The sequence below is a fragment of the Petromyzon marinus genome, chromosome 7 (assembly GCF_048934315.1).
Source record: "Petromyzon marinus isolate PM22_M1 ecotype Great Lakes invasive population chromosome 7, UKy_Petmar_22M1.pri1.0, whole genome shotgun sequence".
NCBI lineage: Eukaryota > Metazoa > Chordata > Hyperoartia > Petromyzontiformes > Petromyzontidae > Petromyzon > Petromyzon marinus.
The window spans coordinates 16,837,591-16,863,700 of NC_133673.1; the positions used below are offsets into that span (position 1 = coordinate 16,837,591).

Consider the following 26,110-nt stretch of genomic DNA (forward strand, 5'->3'; position numbering starts at 1 on the left):
GGGTCAGTGCTGGGTCAGTGCTGGATCAGTGCTGGATCAGTGCTGGATCAGTGCTGGGTCAGTGCTGGGTCAGTGCTGAAACTGTGCTGGATCAGTGCTGGGTCTGTACGGGATCAGTGATGGATCAGTACTGGGTCAATGCTGGGTCAGTGCTGGATCAGTGCTGGATGAGTGCTGGATGAGTGCTGGATCAGTGCTGGGTCAGTGCTGGATCAGTGCTGGATGAGTGCTGGGTCAGTGCTGGGTCAGTGCTGGGTCAGTGCTGGGTCAGTGCTGGGTCAGTGCTGGGTCAGTGCTGGATCAGTGCTGGGTCAGTGCTGGATCAGTGCTGGATCAGTGCTGGATCAGTGCTGGATCAGTGCTGGGTCAGTGCTGGGTCAGTGCTGGATCAGTGCTGTATCAGTGCTGGGTCAGTGCTGTATCAGTGCTGGATCAGTACTGGGTCAGTGCTGGGTCAGTGCTGGGTCAGTGCTGGGTCAGTGCTGGATGAGTGCTGGATGAGTGCTGGGTCAGTGCTGGGTCAGTGCTGGATCAGTGCTGGATCAGTGCTGGATCAGTGCTGGATCAGTGCTGGAACAGTGCTGGATCAGTGCTGGATCAGTGCTGGATCAGTGCTGGGTCAGTGCTGGATCAGTGCTGGATCAGTGCTGGATCAGTGCTGGATCAGTGCTGGATCAGTGCTGGGTCAGTTCTGGGTCTGTGCTGGATCAGTGCTGGATCAGTGCTGGGTCTTACGGGATCAGTGATGGATCAGTACTGGGTCAGTGTTGGGTCAGTGCTGGATCAGTGCTGGATGAGTGCTGGGTCAGTGCTGGATGAGTGCTGGGTCAGTGCTGGGTCAGTGCTGGATCAGTGCTGGAACAGTGCTGGGTCAGTGCTGGATCAGTGCTGGGTCAGTGCTGGATCAGTGCTGGGTCTGTACGGGATCAGTGCTGGATCAGTACTGGCCACAGCACCCCCTTGTGCGTCGTTTCGACCTCATTTGGTGCTCGCTAACGGCAATTGTCCCAAACAGAATGCAGACTGTACGGTAGGCCTTTGTTATTGTTGTTGTGTAAACGTGTGTGGCTGTGCAGGTCTACGAGCCTGTTGGTGTGTCTGTGTGTGTTTGCTCTGTGCGTGTCACTTGACACCCTGGCCACCCTTGCGAACGAGCTGTTCAAGGGATTGTCCAGTGGAAATATTTAAAAAAATACTCGGAGAGAGAAAACTTCATATCACAGCCCCAGCTCTCTCTCTCTCTCGCTCTCTGTGATAGATGAAGAGAGCGCGAAAGAGGGGCAGGTGAGAGGTGAGAGGGGAAGGTGAGAGGGGAGGTGAGGGGGGAGGTGAGAGGGGGAGGTGAGAGGGGGAGGTGAGAGGGGGAGGTGAGAGGGGGAGGTGGAGGTGAGAGGGGGAGGTGAGAGGGGAGGTGAGAGGGGGAGGTGAGAGGGGAGAGGGGGATGTGAGAGGGGGAGGTGAGAGGGGGAGGTGAGAGGGGGAGGTGAGAGGGGGAGGTGAGAGGGGAGAGGGGGATGTGAGAGGGGGAGGTGAGAGGGGGAGGTGAGAGGGGAGAGGGGGAGGTGAGAGGGGGAGGTGAGAGGGGAGGTGAGAGGGGGAGGTGAGAGGGGAGAGGGGGATGTGAGAGGGGGATGTGAGAGGGGGAGGTGAGAGGGGGATGTGAGAGGGGGAGGTGAGAGGGGGATGTGAGAGGGGGAGGTGAGAGGGGGAGGTGAGAGGGGGAGGTGAGAGGGGGAGGTGAGAGGGGGAGGTGAGAGGGGGAGGTGAGAGGGGGAGGTGAGAGGGGGAGGTGAGAGGGGGAGGTGAGAGGGGGAGGTGAGAGGGGGAGGTGAGAGGGGGAGGTGAGAGGGGGAGGTGAGAGGGGGAGGTGAGAGGGGGAGGTGAGAGGGGGAGGTGAGAGGGGGAGGTGAGAGGGGGAGGTGAGAGGGGAGAGGGGGAGGTTAGAGGGGGAGGTTAGAGGGGGAGGTTAGAGGGGGAGGTTAGAGGGGGAGGTGGAAGGGGGAGGTGAGAGGGGAGGTGAGAGGGGAGGTGAGGGGGGAGGTGAGAGGGGAGAGGGGTATGTGAGAGGGGGAGGTGAGAGGGGGAGGTGAGAGGGGGAGGTGAGAGGGGGAGGTGAGAAGGGAGAGGGGGAGGTGAGAAGGGAGAGGGGGAGGTGAGAGGGGGAGGTGAGAGGGGAGGTAAGAAGGGAGAGGGGGAGGTGAGAGGGGGGAGGTGAGAGGGGGAGGTGGCCTGGCTTGGAGTAGGAATTATAAGGCACTACCACTAGAGTATACGGTATGCCTATCCATACTAACCCTATATTATGAACCAATTTATGGGAATATAAAGCAGTTCACAACTCACGCGAGATGGATGTGTGGTTCCAAAATAACTCGGCGTTCCGTACTGTTCGAGCTGAGCATCAGCTCTCGTCAGGCGGTGGATGTGACCCCCTCCCCCGCTGCTCCTGCAGGGCACGGAGTGGAGACGCTGGCTCGGAGAGGCTCGCGGCGCCCATGGCGACCAAGACGCACGGGCCGCTGCTGAAGAAGCACAGCCAGACGGATCTGCTGAGTCGGCTCAAGACGCGCAAGATCCTCGGCGTGGGAGGCGAGGATGACGACGGAGAAATTCATCGCTCGAAGGTGAGTGGCGGTGATTCGTGGTGGCGACATTGGTGGAGGTGGTGGTTGGTCTACTCGACCTCAAAGGAGTGCCGGGTACGGCGTGTAAACATCGTTACTGGGAAGACAAAGGCGGTCGTGCGTGGTGCTGGCCACCCACCCCTTCGTGTACCGTTCCGGCCTTCATAGGTGCTCGCTAACAGCTCTGTATGGCTATAGGCGATGTGTATTATTGTGAGAATGGCTGTGCGTGCGTCAGACAGCGCCTGCGGACAATAGCGCGTGGATGGGTCGCGCAGTACGTAACGAACACAACACCGTTGATGGTGGTGGTGATGGTGAAGTGCTACTGATGAAGGGGAAGGGCTGGGGATGGTGGCGATGACTTTGATCGATACCCCGTGGCGGGGCGTGTTGGCCCGAGCTGACGCTGCTTCTGCTGAGGCACCGCGTGCTGCTGATGAGCTCCATTCAGCGCGAAACGCGCGCACGGGGAGACGCGGGTCGTGTTCGAGGTTGGGTCTCGCTCCTGTTGCTCGGCACTGCGACAGGTGCCTGGACCCTCCCGCCCTCCCCCTGTGCCCCACTCCCTCTCCCACGACCCACACCCCCCACGGGAGCGGTTCACCGAACCCATCGACTTGATGTGCAAAGCGCGCATCGCACGTGGCCGCGCCGGTGTCCGTGATGGATAAAGAGGCGGGGAGGGAGGGTGCGGGTAACACCACAGGCACGTAAACAGAGAGCAGCAATGTAAATAGATGACTCCATGACGTGATGGCCGATGGACGAGACTGGTAAGGGAATGGCAGGCAAAGGAGGGGCGCCTGCAGGGTCGTGAGTGACCACGGTCGCTGTGGCCACACCACGTGGTTAGCTCCTACAGGGTCGTGTGTGGCCACGGTCGCTGTAGCCACACCACGTGGTTAGCTCCTGCAGGGTCGTGTGTGGCCACGGTCGCTGTAGCCACACCACGTGGTTAGCTCCTACAGGGTCGTGTGTGACCACGGTCGCTGTGGCCACACCACGTGGTTAGCTCCTACAGGGTCGTGTGTCACCACGGTCGCTGTAGCCACACCACGTGGTTAGCTCCTACAGGGTCGTGTGTGACCACGGTCGCTGTAGCCACACCACGTGGTTAGCTCCTACAGGGTCGTGTGTGACCACGGTCGCTGTATCCACACCACGTGGTTAGCTCCTACAGGGTCGTGTGTGACCACGGTCGCTGTAGCCACACCACGTGGTTAGCTCCTACAGGGTCGTGTGTGACCACGGTCGCTGTGGCCACACCACGTGGTTAGCTCCTACAGGGTCGTGTGTGACCACGGTCGCTGTGGCCACACCACGTGGTTAGCTCCTACAGGGTCGTGTGTGGCCACGGTCGCTGTGGCCACACCACGTGGTTAGCTCCTACAGGGTCGTGTGTGACCACGGTCGCTGTGGCCACACCACGTGGTTAGCTCCTACAGGGTCGTGTGTGGCCACGGTCGCTGTAGCCACACCACGTGGTTAGCTCCTACAGGGTCGTGTGTGGCCACGGTCGCTGTGGCCACACACGACCCTGCAGGTGCCCCTAGCGACGCTCTCAACAGGCCGCCAGCCGGCGACCTCCCGTGCCTGCAGTGCCCTCACGCCGAGACGCGCGCGACCTTTGCACGCTGGCCACGGCAACTGAGGCGACAGACGAAGTCCACGAGGCACACAAAGCGGAGGACGGTTGACCGACGCGGCCACCGCGTGTGCGAGTTTGCGCGTGCCTTTGTGTGTACTTTCCGTGTGTACACGGGTGGTGCTCTCCGTGTGTACACGGGTGGTGCACACGTGTGTGTGTGTCGTAGTTTAAGTGTCTACGTGTGTTTGCACGCGTGGGTGTTTGTGGGTGCATGTTGGAGAGCGGTGGTGCAATGGTTAGCACAATGCGATACGAACCCAGCGATCCGATTTTGATTTCTGCTCACGGCCAACGTCAGTGACGAATATCTGAAAGAGTCCTGGGCCTCCCCTAAGTCGACTCGGCCTCAAATTAGTACTTGGTACGATGTGTAAACATTGCCACTCGGAAGATAAAAGCGGCCGGACGTGGTGCTGGCGACCCTTCCCTTCGTGTGCCCTGTCGGCCTTCATAGGCGCTGCTCTCTAACAGCACTTGCCCCTTCAGTCTGCTAAGGCTATACGCAGGAGCGTTGTGTGTGTGTGTTGTTACGCGTGCAGGTTCGAAGGGTCCAGCAGTTGGGTGACAATGGGGCTCACTGTGCGCCCCCATTGCAGTCGTCGCACGCTGCCAGTGGCTGTAATCGCGACCGTAATCGCAGCCATTGGCACAACATCGCGACCGGCAATGAGCCGTGGTGCGGTGGTGAGCGCACCGCGCTGTGATTCCGAACGTCGGAGTTCAATTCGCGGCCACGGCTGTAATCAGCGACGAGTGATGCTCCGAACCGGTCCTGCGTGTCCCCCCCTCCGACTCCATCGCCAGCCCGCGCGAGTGACCAACACGGTGAAGTATGGCTAAACAACCTCCGTGAGCGACACGGGCATGGGGTGGGCCTTCATCCAGCAGCGGGATCGACACGGGGCAGTGCTACAATGATTATGAAACTGGCACTGAAGCGGGGGGGAGGGGGGTTGGCATGTTTCCCTCGCCAAACCTCGCAGCTGCAGGTTGTTCCCGCCTCGCGTGGTGCGATCTGCCTCCTCGCCCTGCGCGCAGCCAAGAGGAGCACTCGGCAGACAGAGCTCGCAGTGTCTCCTCCCGCTGCCGCAGGTCTGTGAACTGGGAGCGAGTGGGGTGGGGGGAGCGCAGACGCCAGGCCTCACTCCAGTGAATTTGGCCGAGAGATTCCTCGCGCGTCAGACAAAGATCACCCGTGTAGCCTTGAACCCATCACTGGGACAAGTGCTGTTAGCCCAGAACCTAAAAAGTGGGGTGGCCAGCACCACGCCCGGCCGCCTTTGCCTCCCCTGTGGCAATGTTTACACACCGCCCCAGGTATTCATTTAATACTGAGTCGACCTATGGGAGACCCAGGACCGGTTCAAATATTCGAACGTAAAATAGAACTCCCCTACACTTCAGGGGTTTCCCCGGATTCTCCGCTTTTCCTGACCTTAACCCTCGGCTTTAAATCCAGAGCAGCAGCAGCATCATCATTATTATTATCATGGCCATTATCATTATTAAACTTTCACAAGAGACGGGCGATTTCATCAAGTGGCTCTCAGCTGCGTCCGCACAAGGGAATTGATTGATCGAGCGAGCGAGCCGCCGGACCGCTCCGTGCTCCGCGTGAAGGGTTCCCTCTCTCTCTCTCGCTGCGTGGACGTCTTCCAAATGTTTCACAATTCGACACCACGGCCACCACCACCAACGCAGCAGCAGCTGCGCATTTACCCCGGCCTCGCGCCCCGTGGTTTCCCGCGAGCCCGGGTTTCCCAACCCGCAACCGAGCTCCTCCGCGCGGCTCTTTCGTAACAGCGGTCTGCGTGACGCGTGCGCGCACACACACGAGCGTGTCTATACGCACACGTGTACGCGTGCACGCGTGCACGTGTGTGCCGTGCAATGACTCAATATCCTCCGGAACGCTGCTGCTAAGGCTGTGTCTGCAGTAAGGATTATCGGTGTAAGGCGCGCTACCACCAGAGTACAAGGTGCGTCTAGACGTGAGAGAATAGTACAGTACAACAGTAGATGTTGTTGTTGTGCTAGACATTGCCCCACAATCTAGCCCGGTATCAGCCTATAGCAACTTGTTCTATGAATATGATCCGCGAGATTTTGGGCGATTTCCCTTCTTCATTGCACATCACGCAGAAGAGCCATTTCCCGAAACGTCGCCGATGCTATACAAATATAATTGTATTTTAGGCCAGCGTTGTGGACAAGTGTGGCGAGTTGTTGATTATTCTAATGCGCCACTGCCAACGCAGCAGCAGCGTCACCAGATGATGCGCGTCATGTAGACAGTGGTCTGAAGAGATCGCGGGCACTTCGGGAGATGTGGGCCAACGTCGCCCTTTTGTGCTGTGCCGGATGTGTGGCGGCGGTGCCTGTAGCTCTTCCTTTGCATTTTAGAATCGTGTCGTGTGTTGTTCGCCACGACATCCGACGTTTCGCTGCACGTGCCGGGAGCTTCCTCGGTTCGGACAAGTTGCTCATAATCAGTTCCTGACGAGGTAGCTGTATTCGCACGTGGAGCGAAGCGTCGGACATCGTGCCAAACAATGCTTTGGAGGGAAAAATGTTCCTCAATTTTCTGTGATCCTTGGTAATATAAAAAAACGTAACGATGTCTGCACCACTAACAATGGGGGGAAATCGCCAAGGCAATCGATGGGTTCCGGCCGGTTCATCACCGGTTATAAATAAAGACGATCATCTCTGTGTCTATATTCGTCTCTCTCACAGTCTCGGGGCAGAGATCTCAATCAGCACTGCCCGAGGGAGTAAAAGTCGTTTTTCTCCTAAACTAACTATCTCTTTGATGGCCAAGAGCCCGCTCCTACGAAAATAACCAAATCCAACTCAATGGCACCAACCTTGTAGCAACATATTTATAGAAGGCAGACGTGTCGGGCAACGGCCCTTCTACAGAGCGGACACATCTGCACTGACCAGTCCGGTGAAGTATGGTTGAATCACACCCATCTGCACTGACCAGTGTGGTGAAGTATGGTTAAATCACACCCATCTGCACTGACCAATCTGGTGAAGTATGGTTAAATCACACCCATCTGCACTGACCAGTGTGGTGAAGTATGGTTAAATCACACCCATCTGTACTGACCAGTGTGGTGAAGTATGGTTAAATCACACCCATCTGCACTGACCAGTGTGGTGAAGTATGGCTAAATCACACCCATCTGCACTGACTAGTGTGGTGAAGTATGGTTAAATCACACCCATCTGCACTGACCAGTGTGGTGAAGTATGGTTAATTCACACCCATCTGCACTGACCAGTGTGGTGAAGTATGGTTAAATCACACCCATCTGCACTGACCAGTGTGGTGAAGTATGGTTAAATCACACCCATCTGCACTGACCAGTGTGGTGAAGTATGGTTAAATCACACCCATCTGTACTGACCAGTGTGGTGAAGTATGGTTAAATCACACCCATCTGCACTGACCAGTGTGGTGAAGTATGGCTAAATCACACCCATCTGCACTGACTAGTGTGGTGAAGTATGGTTAAATCACACCCATCTGCACTGACCAGTGTGGTGAAGTATGGTTAAATCACACCCATCTGCACTGACCAGTGTGGTGAAGTATGGTTAAATCACACCCATCTGCATTGACCAGTGTGGTGAAGTATGGTTAAATCACACCCATCTGCACTGACCAGTGTGGTGAAGTATGGTTAATTCACACCCATCTGCACTGACCAGTGTGGTGAAGTATGGTTAATTCACACCCATCTGCACTGACCAGTGTGGTGAAGTATGGTTAAATCACACCCATCTGCACTGACCAGTGTGGTGAAGTATGGTTAAATCACACCCATCTGCATTGACCAGTGTGGTGAAGTATGGTTAATTCACACCCATCTGCACTGACCAGTGTGGTGAAGTATGGTTAAATCACACCCATCTGCACTGACCAGTGTGGTGAAGTATGGTTAATTCACACCCATCTGCACTGACCAGTGTGGTGAAGTATGGTTAATTCACACCCATCTGCACTGACCAGTGTGGTGAAGTATGGTTAAATCACACCCATCTGCACTGACCAGTGTGGTGAAGTATGGTTAAATCACACCCATCTGCACTGACCAGTGTGGTGTTGTATGGTTAAATCTGCACTCTGTTTTTCTCGTGGTCCAATTCCTCGGTCCACTCTCGCAGGCGGGAACCCCCCGACAAGCCGTGCCCAGCGTGACGTGGCTGATGATACCGATGACGTCATCACGCTACTCCCCCATCACCTTCCGTCCAGCGGCACACGCGGGATTATTGGAGGAAGCGAGCCGATAGTCGGCAGATCTTTCCACTAATTTCTCCTTGGCTGGACGCCTGTGCCCAACATCTTTGTGCCACGTCCCCCGCGGTTCTCCGTGACTCCAGGCGGGGGCCTGGGTCGATCTCCAGCTCGGTTCCACGTGAACTATTCCCATAAACCGCGTGAACTCTGCGTGGGGTGGGGGAGGGAGCGGTGGCGCAGTGGTTAGCGCACTGTACGAGGAACCCTGGCCATGGCTGATATCGGTAATATCTGAACTGGGCTTGGGTATTCCCCCCCCCCCCCCACGCCGTCCCCCGCACTTTATCAACCTGCGCTGACCAGTGTGGTGAAGTATGGACGATCGTGTTAAGAGCTGTGAGAGGTTGCGTTGTGGGTAGCATGGGGCAGTGCAGTAGTCTTCTGTGCTCTCCGCCTTCACAACCAGCGCGCTGAAGTATGGTCAAATAACCCGGATGACTGACACGGCGTGAGAAGGCCTTCATCCAGCAGTGGATTGACAGAGGATGAACATGTTAGGTGTAACATTATTATTGCTGGAAACCCGACACGCTGTCTCAACACGTTTGATAGCCACGTGGAACGAATGGAACGCATCCGATAGGCCGTCTACCGAGGGAGATGGAGCGATTAAAGCAGTTCGTGAGCAGATCCTGGGGGTATTCATGACATCGCAGGATCGTGAGATGTGGCGGCTCCTTGGGGGTAGGACCTCATCTAGCAGTGGATTAGCCATGGCTGATGATGATGATGGTGATAATGAGCAACAGTTTCGTCTCATCCAACCACCACACTGCAACTGCAGGTCACAACTCACTTCGTCGTGTGTTAGTTTGTTGTCATTCCCCTGCACCTCCGATTTGCACGGTTGGCTACGTACGGTGCGAAAGAAGTTCAACATACTGTACAGACATACGTGTACTCACCCGCCCACTCACTCACCCACTCACTCACCACACTGCATGTCACAACAACCCAGCCACCCACTCACCCATCCACTCACCACACTGCATGTCACAACAACCCACCCAGCCACCCACTCACCCACTCACCACACTGCAGATCACAACAATGCACCCACCCACCCACTCACCACATTGCATGCCACAACACTTCTCTGCCCGCTTCTCCCCTCGCAATGCCTCACTTTAGAATCCCCATGATCATCATCATCCTCGTATAATAAATAACCTTTTTCAATTCTTGAGGCTGTTACAACTTTAATATCCGTGGCAAGAATTGGGTCGCGCGTCTCCTGTGCATCAAGCTGGGGGTCTAACAGGAGGAGAGAGAGCGCCGGGCGATGGGGGAGGGGAGATGGGAGGGGGGCGTTGGGGGAGGGAAGGGGGGGGGGCAATGGGGGTGCGATGGGGGAGCGGACATCAACAGCTGTTGCCACGATGGAATCTCGCTCTTGATTGCAACTGTCTGTCATCGTGCTGTTTGTTGCTGTCCGCTTGCCAGCTGTTGGTTTTTGTTGTTTTGGAATGTCCTCAACAACATCACCCCACGGCACGATCGTTAGGCTTGACATTGCAGAGAGCGCGCAGGCGAAAGGAAGCCTCTAGACAATGGGCGAGAGAGCAGCAGACCGGCGTGTGGACGAGGAGCCCTCGCCAGCTGTGGCGGAAGAGATTGAAGCGGATCAGCGTGGGCCGAGCCGAACACCAAAGTGATGGCGTGGTGCCCCATCCTGCGATCTGTGCCCGCGTTGTGAGTCACGGAGTGCTTATCGCCCTCGCTCCACGGACACAGAGGGACGACGAAGTCTAGACAAGCAAGAACAATCGTGCCTATGCAGGGATTCCGAAACGCGTTTTTGTTTGATTATGTAACCGCGTTGTTTCCCCAACATGCCTCTGTTCTCGGAAGTAATATTATGAAGTATGCGCTGTAATATCATTAGCCACGGTAACGGTAGCACTGAGGCCTTGCGCGCTGGGAACAGGGCGTCTGTAAACGCCGCGATGCACCGATGGGGCTCAAGTAGCGGCTGTGACCCGCACGTTTTTGGGGAAACCGATCGATCAATGTGGCCGGTTGCCTCCAGGGCAAGTGCCTACCCATAATAATGTCATCTGGTGAAGCACCGCCGCTCGCTCGCTCGCTCTCACAGAGAGAGACGGAGCGAGAGGGCACGACTCCGAGGCGCCAGGAGGAAGATCCGCAGATGAGGAGCGCTGAGAAGCCGCCACCGAATCCCCCCACAAAGCTCTGCTGTCCCCGATCATTATTGAGGGGTTCTCGACACAGCTCGATAGGAGTGAAGTTTCGTTTACATCGGATCAGCGGAACGAGTTATCGTGACCCCGCGTCGCAGACACAGACAGAGCGAACGCAGCAACGCTGCCCATCCGAACTGTGCCACGTGAACACGGTCCCCGTACCGCGTGAACACGGTCCCCGTGCCACGTGAACACGGTCCCCGTGCCACGTGAACACGGTCCCCGTGCCACGTGAACACGGATCCCCGTGCCACGTGAACACGGTCCCCGTGCCACGTGAACACGGTCCCCGTGCCACGTGAACACGGTCCCCGTGCCACGTGAACACGGATCCCCGTGCCACGTGAACACGGTCCCCGTGCCACGTGAACACGGTCCCCGTGCCACGTGAACACGGTCCCCGTGCCACGTGAACACGGATCCCCGTGCCACGTGAACACGGTCCCCGTGCCACGTGAACACGGTCCCCGTGCCACGTGAACACGGATCCCGTGCCACGTGAACACGGTCCCCGTGCCACGTGAACACGGTCTCCGTGCCACGTGAACACGGTCCCCGTGCCACGTGAACACGGTCCCCGTGCCACGTGAACACGGTCCCCGTGCCACGTGAACACGGTCTCCGTGCCACGTGAACACGGTCCCCGTGCCACGTGAACACGGTCCCCGTGCCACGTGAACACGGATCCCGTGCCACGTGAACACGGTCCTCGTGCCACGTGAACACGGTCCCCGTGCCACGTGAACACGGTCCCCGTGCCACGTGAACACGGTCCCCGTGCCACGTGAACACGGTCCCCGTGCCACGTGAACACGGTCCCCGTACCACGTGAACACGGTCCCCGTACCACGTGAACACGGTCCCCGTGCCACGTGAACACGGTCCCCGGCTGTCCTCATTCCAACTTGTCGTCGTTGAGCTCCAAGCGCATGACGCGTGTCGCTTTGTGGGATTTTTTCCACCTCCTGCGCAATCATCCGCGGGGTGGTGGCGCGTGACGTCCACCGGAGGTCACGCCGCAGACCGCGGGGTCATCCGAGGGTCGGGGAGCGCCTTCCCGCTGCTGCTCAGAGATTGCGCCGCTCCCACTGCCTCGGGAGCGGCGAGAGAGGCGATAGCGCCACGCACCCTGGTGGCGTGCGTGATGATGCCAGGGGCGTGGTGGTGGTGGTGGTGATGGTTGTGGCGGTGATGGTGGTTGTTGTGAGAATGTTGGTGACGTTGTCTTTGGTGGTTGTGACCGTGGTGGTTGTGGCCGTGGTGGTTGTGACTGTGGTGGTTGTGACTGTGGTGGTTGTGACCATGGTGGTTGTGACCGTGGTGGTTGTGACTGTGGTGGTTGTGACTGTGGTGGTTGTGACTGTGGTGGGTGTGACTGTGGTGGTTGTGAATGTGGTGATTGTGACTGTGGTGGTTGTGACTGGTAGTGATTGTGACTGGTAGTGATTGTGATTGTGACTGTAGTGATTGTGACTGTAGTGGTTGTGACTGTGGTGGTTGTGACTGTGGTGGTTGTGACTGTGGTGGTGATTGCGACTGTGGTGGCCGTGGTTGCGGTAATGGTAGCACACACTCATACTCCAGCATGGTGTATGGATCACGCAGAGGTTAACGTGTGATTCGAGAAGAAAAGAACCATGGACTTCAGCAATTTTAGGTGACCTAGCCACCACCTCGCCACCGTTGCACTTCGTCCAAAAATCCATGACTGAAAGCGTCCAGGGCGCAGCAAGGTGTTTGAGTTGAGAGGTGGGAACAGTTTGGGTCAAATGATGGGACATCTGGGTAACGTGGGGGACAAGAGGACGTTTTTGAGGCTGGGGGCTGGGTGACTTAAATCGTGACATTTCGCGAGCATTGCCCTCGGATTCCCCCAGCATTTCGCTACCCACCCCATAGACAGAACCATCGCCAAAACGAAAACTCGCACTGGGTGAGTCTGGCCTGGAGACACGAGCGGCAATATTTATCGTCAGTATTACCATTTTGATTTAAAGCTTTCGTGACTGCAGGGATTCATATTCTTGGTTCTTTCGGTAAAGTCACGTAGAAGGGAAGCAATAAAATAATAAAAGTAATACAATTTTATTGTTTTATATTTTTATTATTTTATTGTTTCCCTTCTACGTGACTTCACCGAAAGAACCAAGAATATAGTATTACCATTGTTGTTGTTGTGGTGTTTGTGGTAATACGAGTCGAGTAAATGTTCCAGGAAGTCTGTGGCGAGATGAGATTTACGCACAAATTGAGTCCATCCTCCCCCACCCCCGCCCCTCCCCGACCTCAATACCCCTCCCCGCGGGTTGTTGTTGGATGGTCACAGGGGTGGGGGTAACGAAGTTAGGGACAGGGCAGGGGTTGTAACCTCTTTTTTACTCAGGGCCAAATAGCATTTTATAATTAATGTGTCAGCGACCACACGTGAACAACGACAAAGATTACCCGTATAGCTTTAACAGATTGTTGGGGCAAGTGCGGTTATCAAGCACCACTGAAGGCTGGCACGAACACACGAGGGGGTCGGTGGCCAGCACCACACCCGGACGCCTTTGTCTCCCTAGTGGCGATTTCTACGCATCGCATCAGGTACTCGTTTAAGGCTGAGTCGACCTAGGTGAGGCCCAGTACCGGTTCACATGCTCGTCACCTGACATTGATCGTGAGTGGGAATCAAACTCGGGTGGTCGGATTTGTCCCCGAGTGCGCTAACCACTGCGCCACCGCTCCCCACACGTGAACACGGACGCGCCCACCTCGACAAGAACGTGCGCGTGCACTAAGGGTGAAGCGGCTCGTTCAGTGACAGAGGCGACCGAGAGAACGGGAATCGTAAACGTGGTGCCGCAGCCCAGCCCAACACCCCTCGAGGACCCGATTAGTACGACTAACATATTTTTTGCCGGCGTGGTGGGTAAATTGAGTTCGCGAGCCGTACCGAATTTCAAAGTGGTAGGCCCCGCGTGGCCGCAGGTCGTCTGAAATGAAGTCGCGGGCCGTGTGCAGCCTACGGGGCCGCAGGCTCCCCATCCCTGGCTTAAGGGAGAGGAGTTGGGGGGTGTAGGGGTGAGAACCGCCGAGCCTTGGCGTTCCTCCTTTGTTTGCTGAAGGACGGCGGCATTAGAAGTGTCTCCAGTGGCAGCGCGGGCCCACAGCAGACGTGCAGCCGCATGGCTCCAGTTCATCAGAGACGGCCTTGACACTTGAGGTGACATCGCTGGATGTGAACATGCTGGGTGTAGTACCGGCCCTAGAGGGGCCCGGTGAGAGCTGAATGATAGCGCTGGATGGCACCACACTTTGCGTGCACTGCCGATCCTACAGGACAGGGTGTGTGGGTGCCGGCCGAAGGATGAGGTTATGTGAGGCCATGGCACTCTGGTTGACTCGGAGGACACGTGACCGGTTAAGTCTACAAAGGGGCCCCAGGAGGGGGCTGGGGGTGGTCACGTGATTGGGACCCAGTTCCTTCCCGAGGATTCTGGAAGGTGGGCGTGGCCAAGGGCGGAGCCGGCCACGTCACAGAGAATATCAGCCGGGTCCCACTACACACTTAATAGGCTCATTTGCATAACGCGTTTTAAATAGATGAGAAAAACGCCCAAAATGTTATCCACGTCGTCTTATGGATGGACTATCCCCTGCCATTGTAATGTGGAGTTTACATCACCACGCTCGGAGATGAAGCCCGAGATGAGCGCTGCCCCTCTGACTTGACGCAGTCCCCACGTGGTGATGGGATTGCTCCACGCGCTCGCGTTAACCACGGAGAGCCCCCCTACAGTTTAATTGGCCTACTCTTCCACGATATCCAGACGTCTTGCTCGAGGAAGTGCCGTTAAATCGAATTCTATTCTCCTCTTTCGCATGATGGCAGCAGCTCAATGTCACTGTCGAGCTCTGCTGGCCACGAGAGGGCTTAGAGGGAGAGTTCGTGTCGTGTTCCTCCTCCTCCGTTAAAGGAGCACAGACCACAGTGGTTTCACTGTGCACTCCATAGTTTGACTTGCATGGCCACAACAGCACTTCTGTGACCGTGCCTTTCATTTCCTATTGAGGTTACGTAGAATAAAAGCAAAGTTTTTGCTTGTAAAATCAATCGGGCGTTTTTATATTAAAATTAACCTCGTTTGAAAAACATCCCGCTCGGGGCACGTATTGACAGGTCCGTGTAGCCTTAGAATGCCCGCGATTACCAGGCCACGCAGGAAATCCTTTTGTTCGAGTAATCGGTGCCAATTCTGTTGCCTCTCAGCGGCTCTGCCAATTTCCTCTCCGTTGAAGGAGAGTTTGTGCCTACCCCACCTTCCCCTCGCATCCTCGTCTTTTACAATTACACACTGAATTAATTAATTAGGTCACGATTGACTTAAGAAGTATACAAAACAAAAATTCACCTATATATGAGTGAATGGCTTAAAAAAACGAATGAGTGAATGAATGTTTGCACGATTAATTTGTGAATCAATGGATGAATGAATACATTAATAACTGAATTGATTACTAAATAGATGTATTTGTCTATGAACGAATGAACGTGCTAGTTCCAGAATGGATTGGTGATTGCATTCGTGAATGAATGCATTATTCAGCAAGTGAATGAATGACTAACTACATATACGAATGAATGGATGGATGACCTAACACGTTAATGAAGTGTTCATTTTATTATTGGGCTTGTTTACCCAGGAAATCCTCGCTGAGTCGCAAGACCCTTTTTCAGGATGGTCCTGCCCGTTTTTCGCAGGGGGGGGGTGAAGTTGCCGCCCTGTCTCATCCTCATTGCAGAACAGGCGGAGAGAGAACACACAGAGACTCCGCACGGAGAGACTCTGCACACAGAGACTCCGCACGGAGAGACTCCGCACGGAGAGACTCCGCACAGAGAGACTCCGCACGGAGAGACTCCACACGGAGAGACTCCACAAACAGAGACTCCATACGGAGAGACTCCATACGGAGAGACTCCACACACAGAGGCTTCACACGGAGAGACTCCGCACAGAGAGACTCCACACACAGAGACTCCACACGGAGAGACTCCACACACAGAGACTCCATACGGAGAGACTCCATACGGAGAGACTCCACACACAGAGGCTTCACACGGAGAGACTCCGCACAGAGAGACTCCACACACAGAGACTCCACACGGAGAGACTCCACACACAGAGACTCCACACGGAGAGACTCCATACGGAGAGACTCCACACGGAGAGACTCCGCACAGAGAGACTCCACACACAGAGACTCCACACACAGAGACTCCACACACAGAGACTCCGCACACAGAGACTTCAGACGGAGAGACTCCGCACACAGAGACTTCGCACGGAGAGACTCCACACACAGAGACTCCACACGGAGAGACTCCGCACGGAGAGACTCCACACACAGAGACTCCGCATGGAGAGACTCCGCACAGAGAGACTCCGCACACAGAGACTCCACACGGAGAGACTTCACACGGAGAGACTCCACACACAGAGACTCCGCACGGAGAGACTCCACACGGAGAGACTCCGCACAGAGAGACTCCACACACAGAGACTGCACACACAGAGACTCCACACACAGAGACTCCACACACAGAGACTCCACACACAGAGACTCCACACACAGAGACTCCGCACGGAGAGACTCCACACACAGAGACTTCGCACACAGAGATTCCACACGGAGAGACTCCACACACAGAGACTCCACACACAGAGACTCCACACACAGAGACTCCGAACGGAGAGACTTCGCACTGAGAGACTCCACACACAGAGACTCCACACGGAGAGACTTCGCACGGAGAGACTCCACACGGAGAGACTTCGCACGGAGAGACTCCACACGGAGAGACTTCGCACGGAGAGACTTCGCACGGAGAGACTCCACACGGAGAGACTCCGCACGGAGAGACTCCACACACAGAGACTCCGAACGGAGAGACTTCGCACTGAGAGACTCCACACACAGAGACTCCACACGGAGAGACTTCGCACGGAGAGACTCCGCACACAGAGACTCCGCACACAGAGACTCCGCACACAGAGACTCCGCACGGAGAGACTCCGCACGGAGAGACTTCGCACGGAGAGACTCCGCACACAGAGACTCCGCACACAGAGACTCCGCACGGAGAGACTCCGCACGGAGAGACTCCGCACGGAGAGACTCCGCACACAGAGACTCCGCACGGAGAGACTCCGCACACAGAGACTCCGCACACAGAGACTCCGCACACAGAGACTCCGCACACAGAGACTCCGCACGGAGAGACTCCGCACGGAGAGACTCCGCACGGAGAGACTCCGCACGGAGAGACTCCGCACGGAGAGACTCCGCACGGAGAGACTCCGCACGGAGAGACTCCGCACGGAGAGACTCCGCACGGAGAGACTCCGCACGGAGAGGCGCACAAGTCGGGCATCGGTGCCCAGGGCTTTCTTGCTTTCTTACCACTGCGTCACTACTGAATGAATGAGTGAATTGATTAGTGAATTAATTGATGCGAGCTGGTGTTGTGCGCGCCGCTGCTCTCGATCCTTTGCGTGGTTGAGTCGGCCTCTCTACTCTGTGAAGGAAGCGACGAATTGTTCACATGAATGAGTGAATAGAAATAACAACAATAATGATGATGATAGTTCCCAGAGACTCTAGGGGCTACGACGTGGAGTTTGTTGCCTCCCTCCTCCACGTGGGAGCGCGGGAGTCACTCCTGCAGGGGCCAAGAGCTCCTGGCCCCTGCCACCCACGATCTCCTCTCCCTGCGCCTTTTCTAAACCAGGCTCATCTCTGTATTCTGTTCCTCCGCTTGTCACTGACTGCCTCCTCCTCCTTCTCATACTATACGAGAACAACGTTTTTTTTCCTGACCCACTTCCTGCCTGGATTCCTGTCTGTCTGCCTGGCGAGAAAGTGCGCGTGCTCGATCGTGACGTCATCTGCATCCCACAGCGTTGGGCCACGTTCGTTCGTGCCTACGTCACGCCCCCCCCCACCCAACGTACACCCGAGCCGTGAATCATGCGCATAAGCTCGGGATACGCTTTCGGATTACCATATACCATTGCTACTGCATATTATACAAAAGATTTGCTGGCTGACTGGCTGGCGGAAGGGTCACGTGCGGGCTACTCGTCTCGCTACAAAATAAATATGCCGAGTCCGTCTCTACGGCGTCTTGAGACGCTGGCGCATTTGGACTCTAGAACTCCACATTGTACTCTATGGAATCCACTGTTGTATTGTAAGTGGACTTGTCTAGCCTCCCCGCAGAGCCGGATTGCGGGTGAATACGGCACCGAATCGAGTCTCGTGGAGCCGACTCGGGCTGCGCGGAGTTCGCAGCGGGCGCAACGGAGGGCAACGTAACTGCGCAGACATCGCTCTCATCCCTTCCACATCTGTCCCTCCACCGATAACAACAACAACGTACGTCCGAGTGACGCACCACAATCATCTGCATCCACCGCAATGTAAACAAGACGCGTACGTTATTGGCCGCGCAAGCTGGACATGAATTGTGGAAAAGCAAACACGTGCGTGTTTACTCTGTATGTATAAGCGAGGGCGAGCGAATGCGTGACCGCTTATCTCTGTGTGTGTGTGTGTGCCGAGCGTCATTATCGGTTCATCGGCCGTGTAAGTAACGCCGTGTGGGACGCTGCCCGGTCTATCGCTCGATACGACGAGTTCGGTCTTCTCGGCAGCAGCTTTGCCCTCTCTTTTCCATGATTTAGAAACGTGGAGCCCGTTACAGGAACACCTGCGCCGGCTTGAAACATTGAGAAGCTGGCCTGCCTGCGATCCGCTCTGGGCTCAACACCAATGGAGGAGCTCAGATTCTTGAAAGAACTGTACACAGGCCCATCAGTAAGCTTCCTGGCAGGCGAGGTGTGCGTTGCCTGTGGTCTCCTGTAGCCCGCAGTCCAGCCACCGCGTGCCCAAGTAGGCTTTGTTTGGGCGGATGGAGGGGATGCAGGGGCGCGTCACGGGCGAGAGAGGCGACAGACGCGGACGCCCTCTCCCCTGCAGGAGCCGTGATGCTGAACGCGTCTCCGTGAAGCTCAGAGAGTGGGGGGGGGCGTCGCGTGGAACGGTGGTTGGGGGGGGGCAGATCGAAGCCACAGGGGTCGGATGGCCCCGTACATCGACGCTGATGACTGTGATCGTGGCGACGGTGGATGCTGATGGCAGTGATGGTTGTGGTGGTGCTGGTGGTGATGGTGGCGCCACTACTAATGGTGGATTGCAATGCTAGCGCTGCTGGTGGCGGTGATGTTTCTCCATCGGGTTCTGCTTCTCCATTGGGTTCTGCTTGGCTCTGTTGATTGTGTAAATGATTGTGTGCGTCACGGTAGACGTGTAGGAAGTAAGTGTACTACCACCACCACCACCACCACACCGCCACCAGTACCTGCTAGAGACACGTGCAGGCTGCCTCGAGGTAGTCACCTGCAGTTGGCTGTCGTGGTTTTCGCTCTTTGTTAGTTTTACGTTTGCACCGCTGTCACCGCAGTATCACCTAACACACACACACACACACGTGTGTGTGTGTTAGGGATCCTGTGGAATCGAATCCTTCGTAACACAATTTCCACTGTCAATTACTGACCTTTACGTTTCGTGGACTGAATATAAATTGCAGCAATGTAGACTTGTAATGATGCGGCCTTTATTGGATGCTTCGTTATTTCATTCACAATCCGAGGGCCTCCCCACGCCGTGTCGGTCAAAGGGAATGTTTAGCGGCGCTTCACCACGCTGGTCAGTGTGGGTTGGGGCGCATGCACGACTTGAATTAAGGCTCCTGGCGTTAGCCGTGGCTGGGAATCGAACTCAGTTCGCCGGGGTTCAGAGCGCAATTCGCTCACCACTGCGCCTACACTCCCCTCTTGTGTAGTGGTGCATTCATAAATAATGCTACAAGACAATTCCGGGATATCTACATCTGTTGTATCCCGGGTGTCATTTGCTTGAGAGATAATTAGTCTCCATGGACTCTCACGGAGTTAAATGAAGGTCATACGCCGTAATTTTTTACGGCACGCGTTTAGGAGCCTTAATTCAATTTTTCGGAGAAAAAAAACCGCAATCACCTTTGCTGGCGAACGTTGATCAATCTGCGCGATGACGAACGAGTCACGGGTCATCGCCGGTCAGTGGCTTTATCGCCCAGCTGCCTGGGGCACCGTCGTGACGGGCTGATGGGCGCGCGTGCTAATGTCAGCGCGTTCCCCCCCACGCTGCGAACGTTATAATGAGGGAAGACTCCTCAGCAACGATGGGGACCCCCCCCCCCCCCCACCGTGTAGCCTACATAGACTGCTGGCGAAAGTGCAGCTAGTGAGCATCTGTGAGTGTAAGCGGGCACCTATGAATGCTGGCACAGAGCGCGAGCGGATGGTGTGGCCGGCACCACGCCCGGCCGCACTGGGGTGATCACGCCGCAACGGCTGCTCGTTGAAGGGGAGGTGCAGCACCGGTTCGGTTATTCGCCACTGATGTTGGTCGTGTCCACGCTTGGAACTCGGGTGGCCGGGTTCGTAGCACCATGCGCTAACCACTGCGCTACCCCTCCACCTCGGAGCGATCGCCAAACCCGATGCATGGAGTCGTTATACCGAGAGCCAATGGGAGCGCCTGACACATCCTACAATGACAACAAAAAACGTCCGCTGAGGGAGATGGAGCGATGAGGTCGCCTCGTGTGCAGGAGCGAGATGGATTTCTGCATCGCCGGACGGTGACGGCTTGGGGATTCCTTCATCTGGCAGTGGATAGAGCATTTCTATTGATGGCATACTGTACATTGTTAATATTTACTGGAAAAAGCCTCACTCTGAGTCTCAAGCCTCTTGTTTTCATGAGGTTCCTGCTACCCCGGGATGTTTTGTAAATGCCTTTTTTAAAAACTGAGAGGTTGGCTTCGTGTGGGAGGAAACCGGAATAGCCAGATAAATCCCATGACCGCGCAAAGCGAGGGGATAGCTCAAAGATCTGCGTGATCCACAAATCCTAGCGTGATCCACCAATCCTAGCGTGATCCACCAATCCTAGCGTGATCCACCAATCCTAGCGTGATCCACTAATCTTAGCGTGATCCACCAATCTTTGCGTGATCCACCCTACGTGATCCACCAATCCTAGCGTGATCCACCAATCCTAGCGTGATCCACCAATCTTAGCGTGATCCACCAATCCTAACGTGATCCACCAATCCTAGCGTGATCCACCAATCTTAGCGTAATCCACCAATCCTAGCGTGATCCACCAATCTTAGCGTAATCCACCAATCCTAGCATGATCCACCAATCTTAGCGTGATCCACCAATCCTAGCGTGATCCACCAATCCTAGCGTGATCCACCAATCTTAGCGTGATCCACCAATCCTAACGTGATCCACCAATCCTAACGTGATCCACCAATCCTAGCGTGATCCACCAATCTTAGCGTGATCCACCAATCCTAGCGTGATCCATCAATCCTAGCGTGATCCACCAATCCTAGCGTGATCCACCAATCCTAGCGTGATCCACCAATCTTAGCGTGATCCACCAATCCTAACGTGATCCACCAATCCTAACGTGATCCACCAATCCTAGCGTGATCCACCAATCCTAACGTGATCCACCAATCCTAGCGTGATCCACCAATCCTAACGTGATCCACCAATCCTAGCGTGATCCACCAATCCTAGCGTGATCCACCAATCCTAGCGTGATCCACCAATCCTAGCGTGATCCACCAATCCTAGCGTGATCCACCAATCCTAGCGTGATCCACCAATCCTAGCGTGATCCACCAATCCTAGCGTGATCCACCAATCCTAGCGTGATCCACCAATCCTAGCGTGATCCACCAATCTTAGCGTGATCCACCAATCCTAGCCTCCAAAGCGCTGGTTCACCACGGGCGCGCATCGCCACCGCCACGCCGAACGTCTCCGTGGTCACCGCGCGGTCCCCGACGGCTCCGCGCGGTGACCGTCAACTCGGGGGTGGGGGGAGGTGGTGGGGGCAGGGGTTAGGACTGTGGGGGTGGGGGGGGGTCATCACCAAACACTGGAAATGACCCTCTGTAACTCTTCCACTCACCGCGTTGTGTTTACATTTCCCGGTCTCGTTATGAGAGCCACGCTTCGCTATTATTCGAAGACCTTTGTGACAAAGCGGCGCTGTCGACATCACATCCATCATCATCATCATCACCGTCCGCTGCTGATGCTTCTGCTACCGTGACGGATGGCAGACGCCCGTGACAGATTTGTCAACGTCAACGTCACGGACTTGGCCTAGAAACGTGCCACGAACAGAAACGTCGCTGGACCAGACTCTCCACAACCCCCACCCCCTCCATTTCCGCCCCCCCCCCACTCCACTGTCCCCCTACGACCCCTTCAAAACTCATTTTCCCCTTTCTCCTGGGCAGTGATTTTCCAGCCGTCGGCTGTAAACTCGGAAATCAGTGTCCACTCCTTGCACGGGGTAGTTCACAGTTATTAGAGCCCTCTCAACGCTGAGGGTGGGTTTAGAGTATATGGATCTCAAGCAGAGAACCATATACTAACATGGAGAGCCATACACATTACTCACGCACAGACCCATACACTCATATGGAGACCTATATGACTTGACTGACACGATAAGACAGGGGCCTCGAGAGACGCACTGAGACACTGTGTAAATCCGCATTGTAATGCAATTATATTCACACGAGGGACCGCCCGCGGTCAATGCTAAGTGCTGCTAATGAGCACATGGTAACATTTGTACGGACGCACGCGTACACACACAAGGTCGCGCACGCGTGCACAAAGCCACAGATCCCCCGCGTAACCTTTAACAGACTGCCGAGGCAGTCGCGACAGAGACTACCCCCCACAGACAAACGAGGGGGTGGACGGGCGGTCAACACCACGCCCGACCGCCTGTGTCTCCCCAGAGCTTCTGTTTACACATCGCTCCAGGGACTTATTTCAGGCTGAGTCGACCTAAGGGAGGCCCAGAACCGGTTGAAATGTTCGCCAAGCGCAGTTGGCAGTTAGCACTCACGCACGCACACGTGACACACACCAAGAAGCCACCCCCTGTATAACATTTAGGCTGTGTTGTGTCGCGTTCTGTTCATACTTTCACACACTTGGGAAAGCTGTCACACATACTCACAGTGGGCACACCCACATGTGGCACACGTTTGACACGCTCTCTCTCATACACAACACTTCCGTATCACTTCATAGATATTTGGGACAAAGGCCTTTTGGGTCAAGTGCTGTTAACAAGCAGATTTGAAGGCCGGTGCGACACACGAGGGGATGGGTGGCCAGCACCACGCCCGGCCGCCTTTGTCTCCCGAGCGGCAATGTTTCACGTTGCGCCGGGTACTCCTTTAAGGCTGAGTCGACATCTGGGAGGCCCAGGACCGGTTCAGATACTGGTGTTGGCTGTGAGCGGGAACCGAACCGGAATCGCCGGGTTCGTAGCGCAGCGCGCCAACCCTTGCACTACTGCTCCCCACTGCCGCTCACACACAAACACAACAACAACACCCCTCGTTCCCCACTAAGTGGCGGGGATGTCACCACAGCACTCGTGCCATGCTAGGTGCACTTCGAGGCCACGTGAAGTGTCGAAGGCCCGCTGACAGGAGGTCACGGAACAGACCCAAAGAAGCCATGGGTTGACTGACTGAGATGACTGGCAGATGCACCAACTGTGCCCCCCACCGTGCCAACTTTAACACAAATACACACGCGCCCGCTCATCAGCTCATTACCCAGACGAGCACATTTGATTCTCTTATTCGGAGCGAGCAGCGGGAGCCGTGAATAGCGCCGCGTGCCATGACTCTGTTGGGTGAGGGCTGGGGGGGGATTTAGAGGCCCGGTGCCATTTGGCTTCTCCACGCGGCACGGGACGTGGATCCCAGCGGGCCCTGCTGCGTCTGTGGGGCTGACAGCGAGATGGCAGCGCCTGGGGACACGGGGTGGTCGCGGAGGGGTGGTGCCTCTATGATGGAGTTGGTGCTCCGCTAGAGGGAAGGTCGTGGTGGAGTAGAGGTGGAGAGGGGCTGTGGGACCGAGGGGGAGTTGGAGGTGGCAGAGCAGGATGGCCCTCTCATTATATGGGTGGTGGTCGTAGTTGGTGGTGGTGGTAGTGGTGGTGGTCGTATTGGTGGTGGACGTAGTGGTGGTGGACGTGGTGGTAGTGGTGGTCGTAGTGGTGGTGGTGGTAGTGGTGGTCGTAGTGGTGTTGGTAGTGGTGGTCGTAGTGGTGGTGGTCATGGTGGTGGTGGACGTAGTGGTGGTGGTCGTATTGGTGGTTGACGTAGTGGTGGAGGTAGTGATGGTCGTAGTGGTGGTGGTGGTCGTAATGGTGTTGGTAGTGGTGGTCGTAGTGGTGGTGGTCGTATTGGTGGTTGACGTAGTGGTGGAGGTAGTGATGGTCGTAGTGGTGGTGGTGGTCGTAATGGTGTTGGTAGTGGTGGTCGTAGTGGTGGTCGTAGTGGTTATATTGTTGGTGGTTATAGTGGTGGTGGCGATCGAGGGGTGGGGCCGATGAGGGCGAGTGGGGTGGGAAGGATGAAGGAGGAGGGCCTAGTGACTGTTTCTGGAGGTGATCATCAGTCGATGGTGGCTGTGGCTGTGTGGTTGCGCGGTCAGGTTGACACATGTTGCACAGCTGTGGTTTGCCCTGTGCTGCATCGGGGTTCGGGTTATGTAAGCGTTGGTGTTCGGGTTAGGGTTGGGATTATAATTCGTGTCTGGATGTTAAGGTTAGGATTAGATTTGTATTATGTTCGTTTTGGTTTAAGGGTTATAGTCAGGGGGAGTGTTGATTCTGGGATGAAGGCCGTGGCTCGTGTGGAAGTGTTGATGGAGTCGCTGCTGCTGCTGCTGGTGCCAATATCGCGGCTCCTCCACGTGCCGCCTGCAGGGCCACGTGGGTTCCCGCACCCGGCCCGCCAGGAAGCACCTGGGCAGTGGCAGGATTCGAATCTCTAGCCCTTCTCTGTCTCCTTTGCACGAACACAGTAACACACAAACACAGTAACACACAAACACAGTAACACACAAACACGGTAACACACAAAATAACACACAAACGCAGTAACACACAAACACAGTAACACACAAAAATAACACGCAAACACAGTAACACACAAACACAGTAACAAACACAGTAACACACAAAAATAACACACAAACACAGTAACACACAAACACATTAACACACAACCACAGTAACACTCAAACACAGTAACACACAAACACAGAAACACACAAACACAGTAACACTCAGTAACACACAGAAACAATACCACAAATACAGTAGCCCAAAGACAATAACTCACAAACACAGAGAGACACAGACACAATAACTCAAGCACAGGGACACACAGACACAATAACTCACAAGCACAGGGACACACAGACACAATAACTCACAAGCACAGGGACACACAGACACAATAACTCACAAGCACTGGGACACACAGACACAATAACTCACAAGCACAGGGACACACCGACACAATAACTCACAAGCACAGGGACACACAGACACAATAACTCACAAGCACAGGGACACACAGACACAATAACTCACAAGCACAGGAACACACAGACACAATAACTCACAAGCACTGGGACACACAGACACAATAACTCACAAGCACTGGGACACACAGACACAATAACTCACAAGCACAGGGACACACAGACACAATAACTCACAAGCACTGGGACACACCGACACAATAACTCACAAGCACAGGGACACACAGACACAATAACTCACAAGCACTAGGACACACAATAACTCACAAGCACAGGGACACACAGACACAATAACTCACAAGCACAGGGACACACAGACACAATAACTCACAAGGACAGGGACACACAGACACAATAACTCACAAGCACAGGGACACACAGACACAATAACTCACAAGCACAGGGACACACAGACACAATAACTCACAAGCACTGGGACACACAGACACAATAACTCACAAGCACAGGGACACACAGACACAATAACTCACAAGCACAGGGACACACAGACACAATAACTCACAAGCACTGGGACACACAGACACAATAACTCACAAGCACAGGGACACACAGACACAATAACTCACAAGCACAGGGACACACAGACACAATAACTCACAAGCACAGGGACACACAATAACTCACAAGCACTGGGACACACAGACACAATAACTCACAAGCACAGGGACACACAGACACAATAACTCACAAGCACAGGGACACACAGACACAATAACTCACAAGCACTGGGACACACAGACACA

General features: G+C 55.3%; 1 protein-coding gene across 7 annotated transcripts in view; it reads left to right on the forward strand.

Moving 5' to 3' along the window:
* LOC116940056 (tumor protein p53-inducible protein 11-like) overlaps positions 1-26,110 on the forward strand; it is a 79,918-nt gene that overhangs the window by 14,440 nt on the left and 39,368 nt on the right. For 4 of the 7 annotated variants that reach the window (XM_032949336.2, XM_032949340.2, XM_076065472.1 and 1 more), the window contains one exon: positions 2,453-2,624. In XM_032949336.2, coding sequence (XP_032805227.1) covers positions 2,453-2,624 — 172 coding nt within the window. Of the gene's footprint in view, positions 1-2,452; positions 2,625-4,814; positions 6,992-8,451; positions 9,772-26,110 lie in introns of those variants that run through there. The other 3 variants (XR_012941188.1, XM_032949339.2, XM_032949341.2) reach the window with 3 other exon arrangements.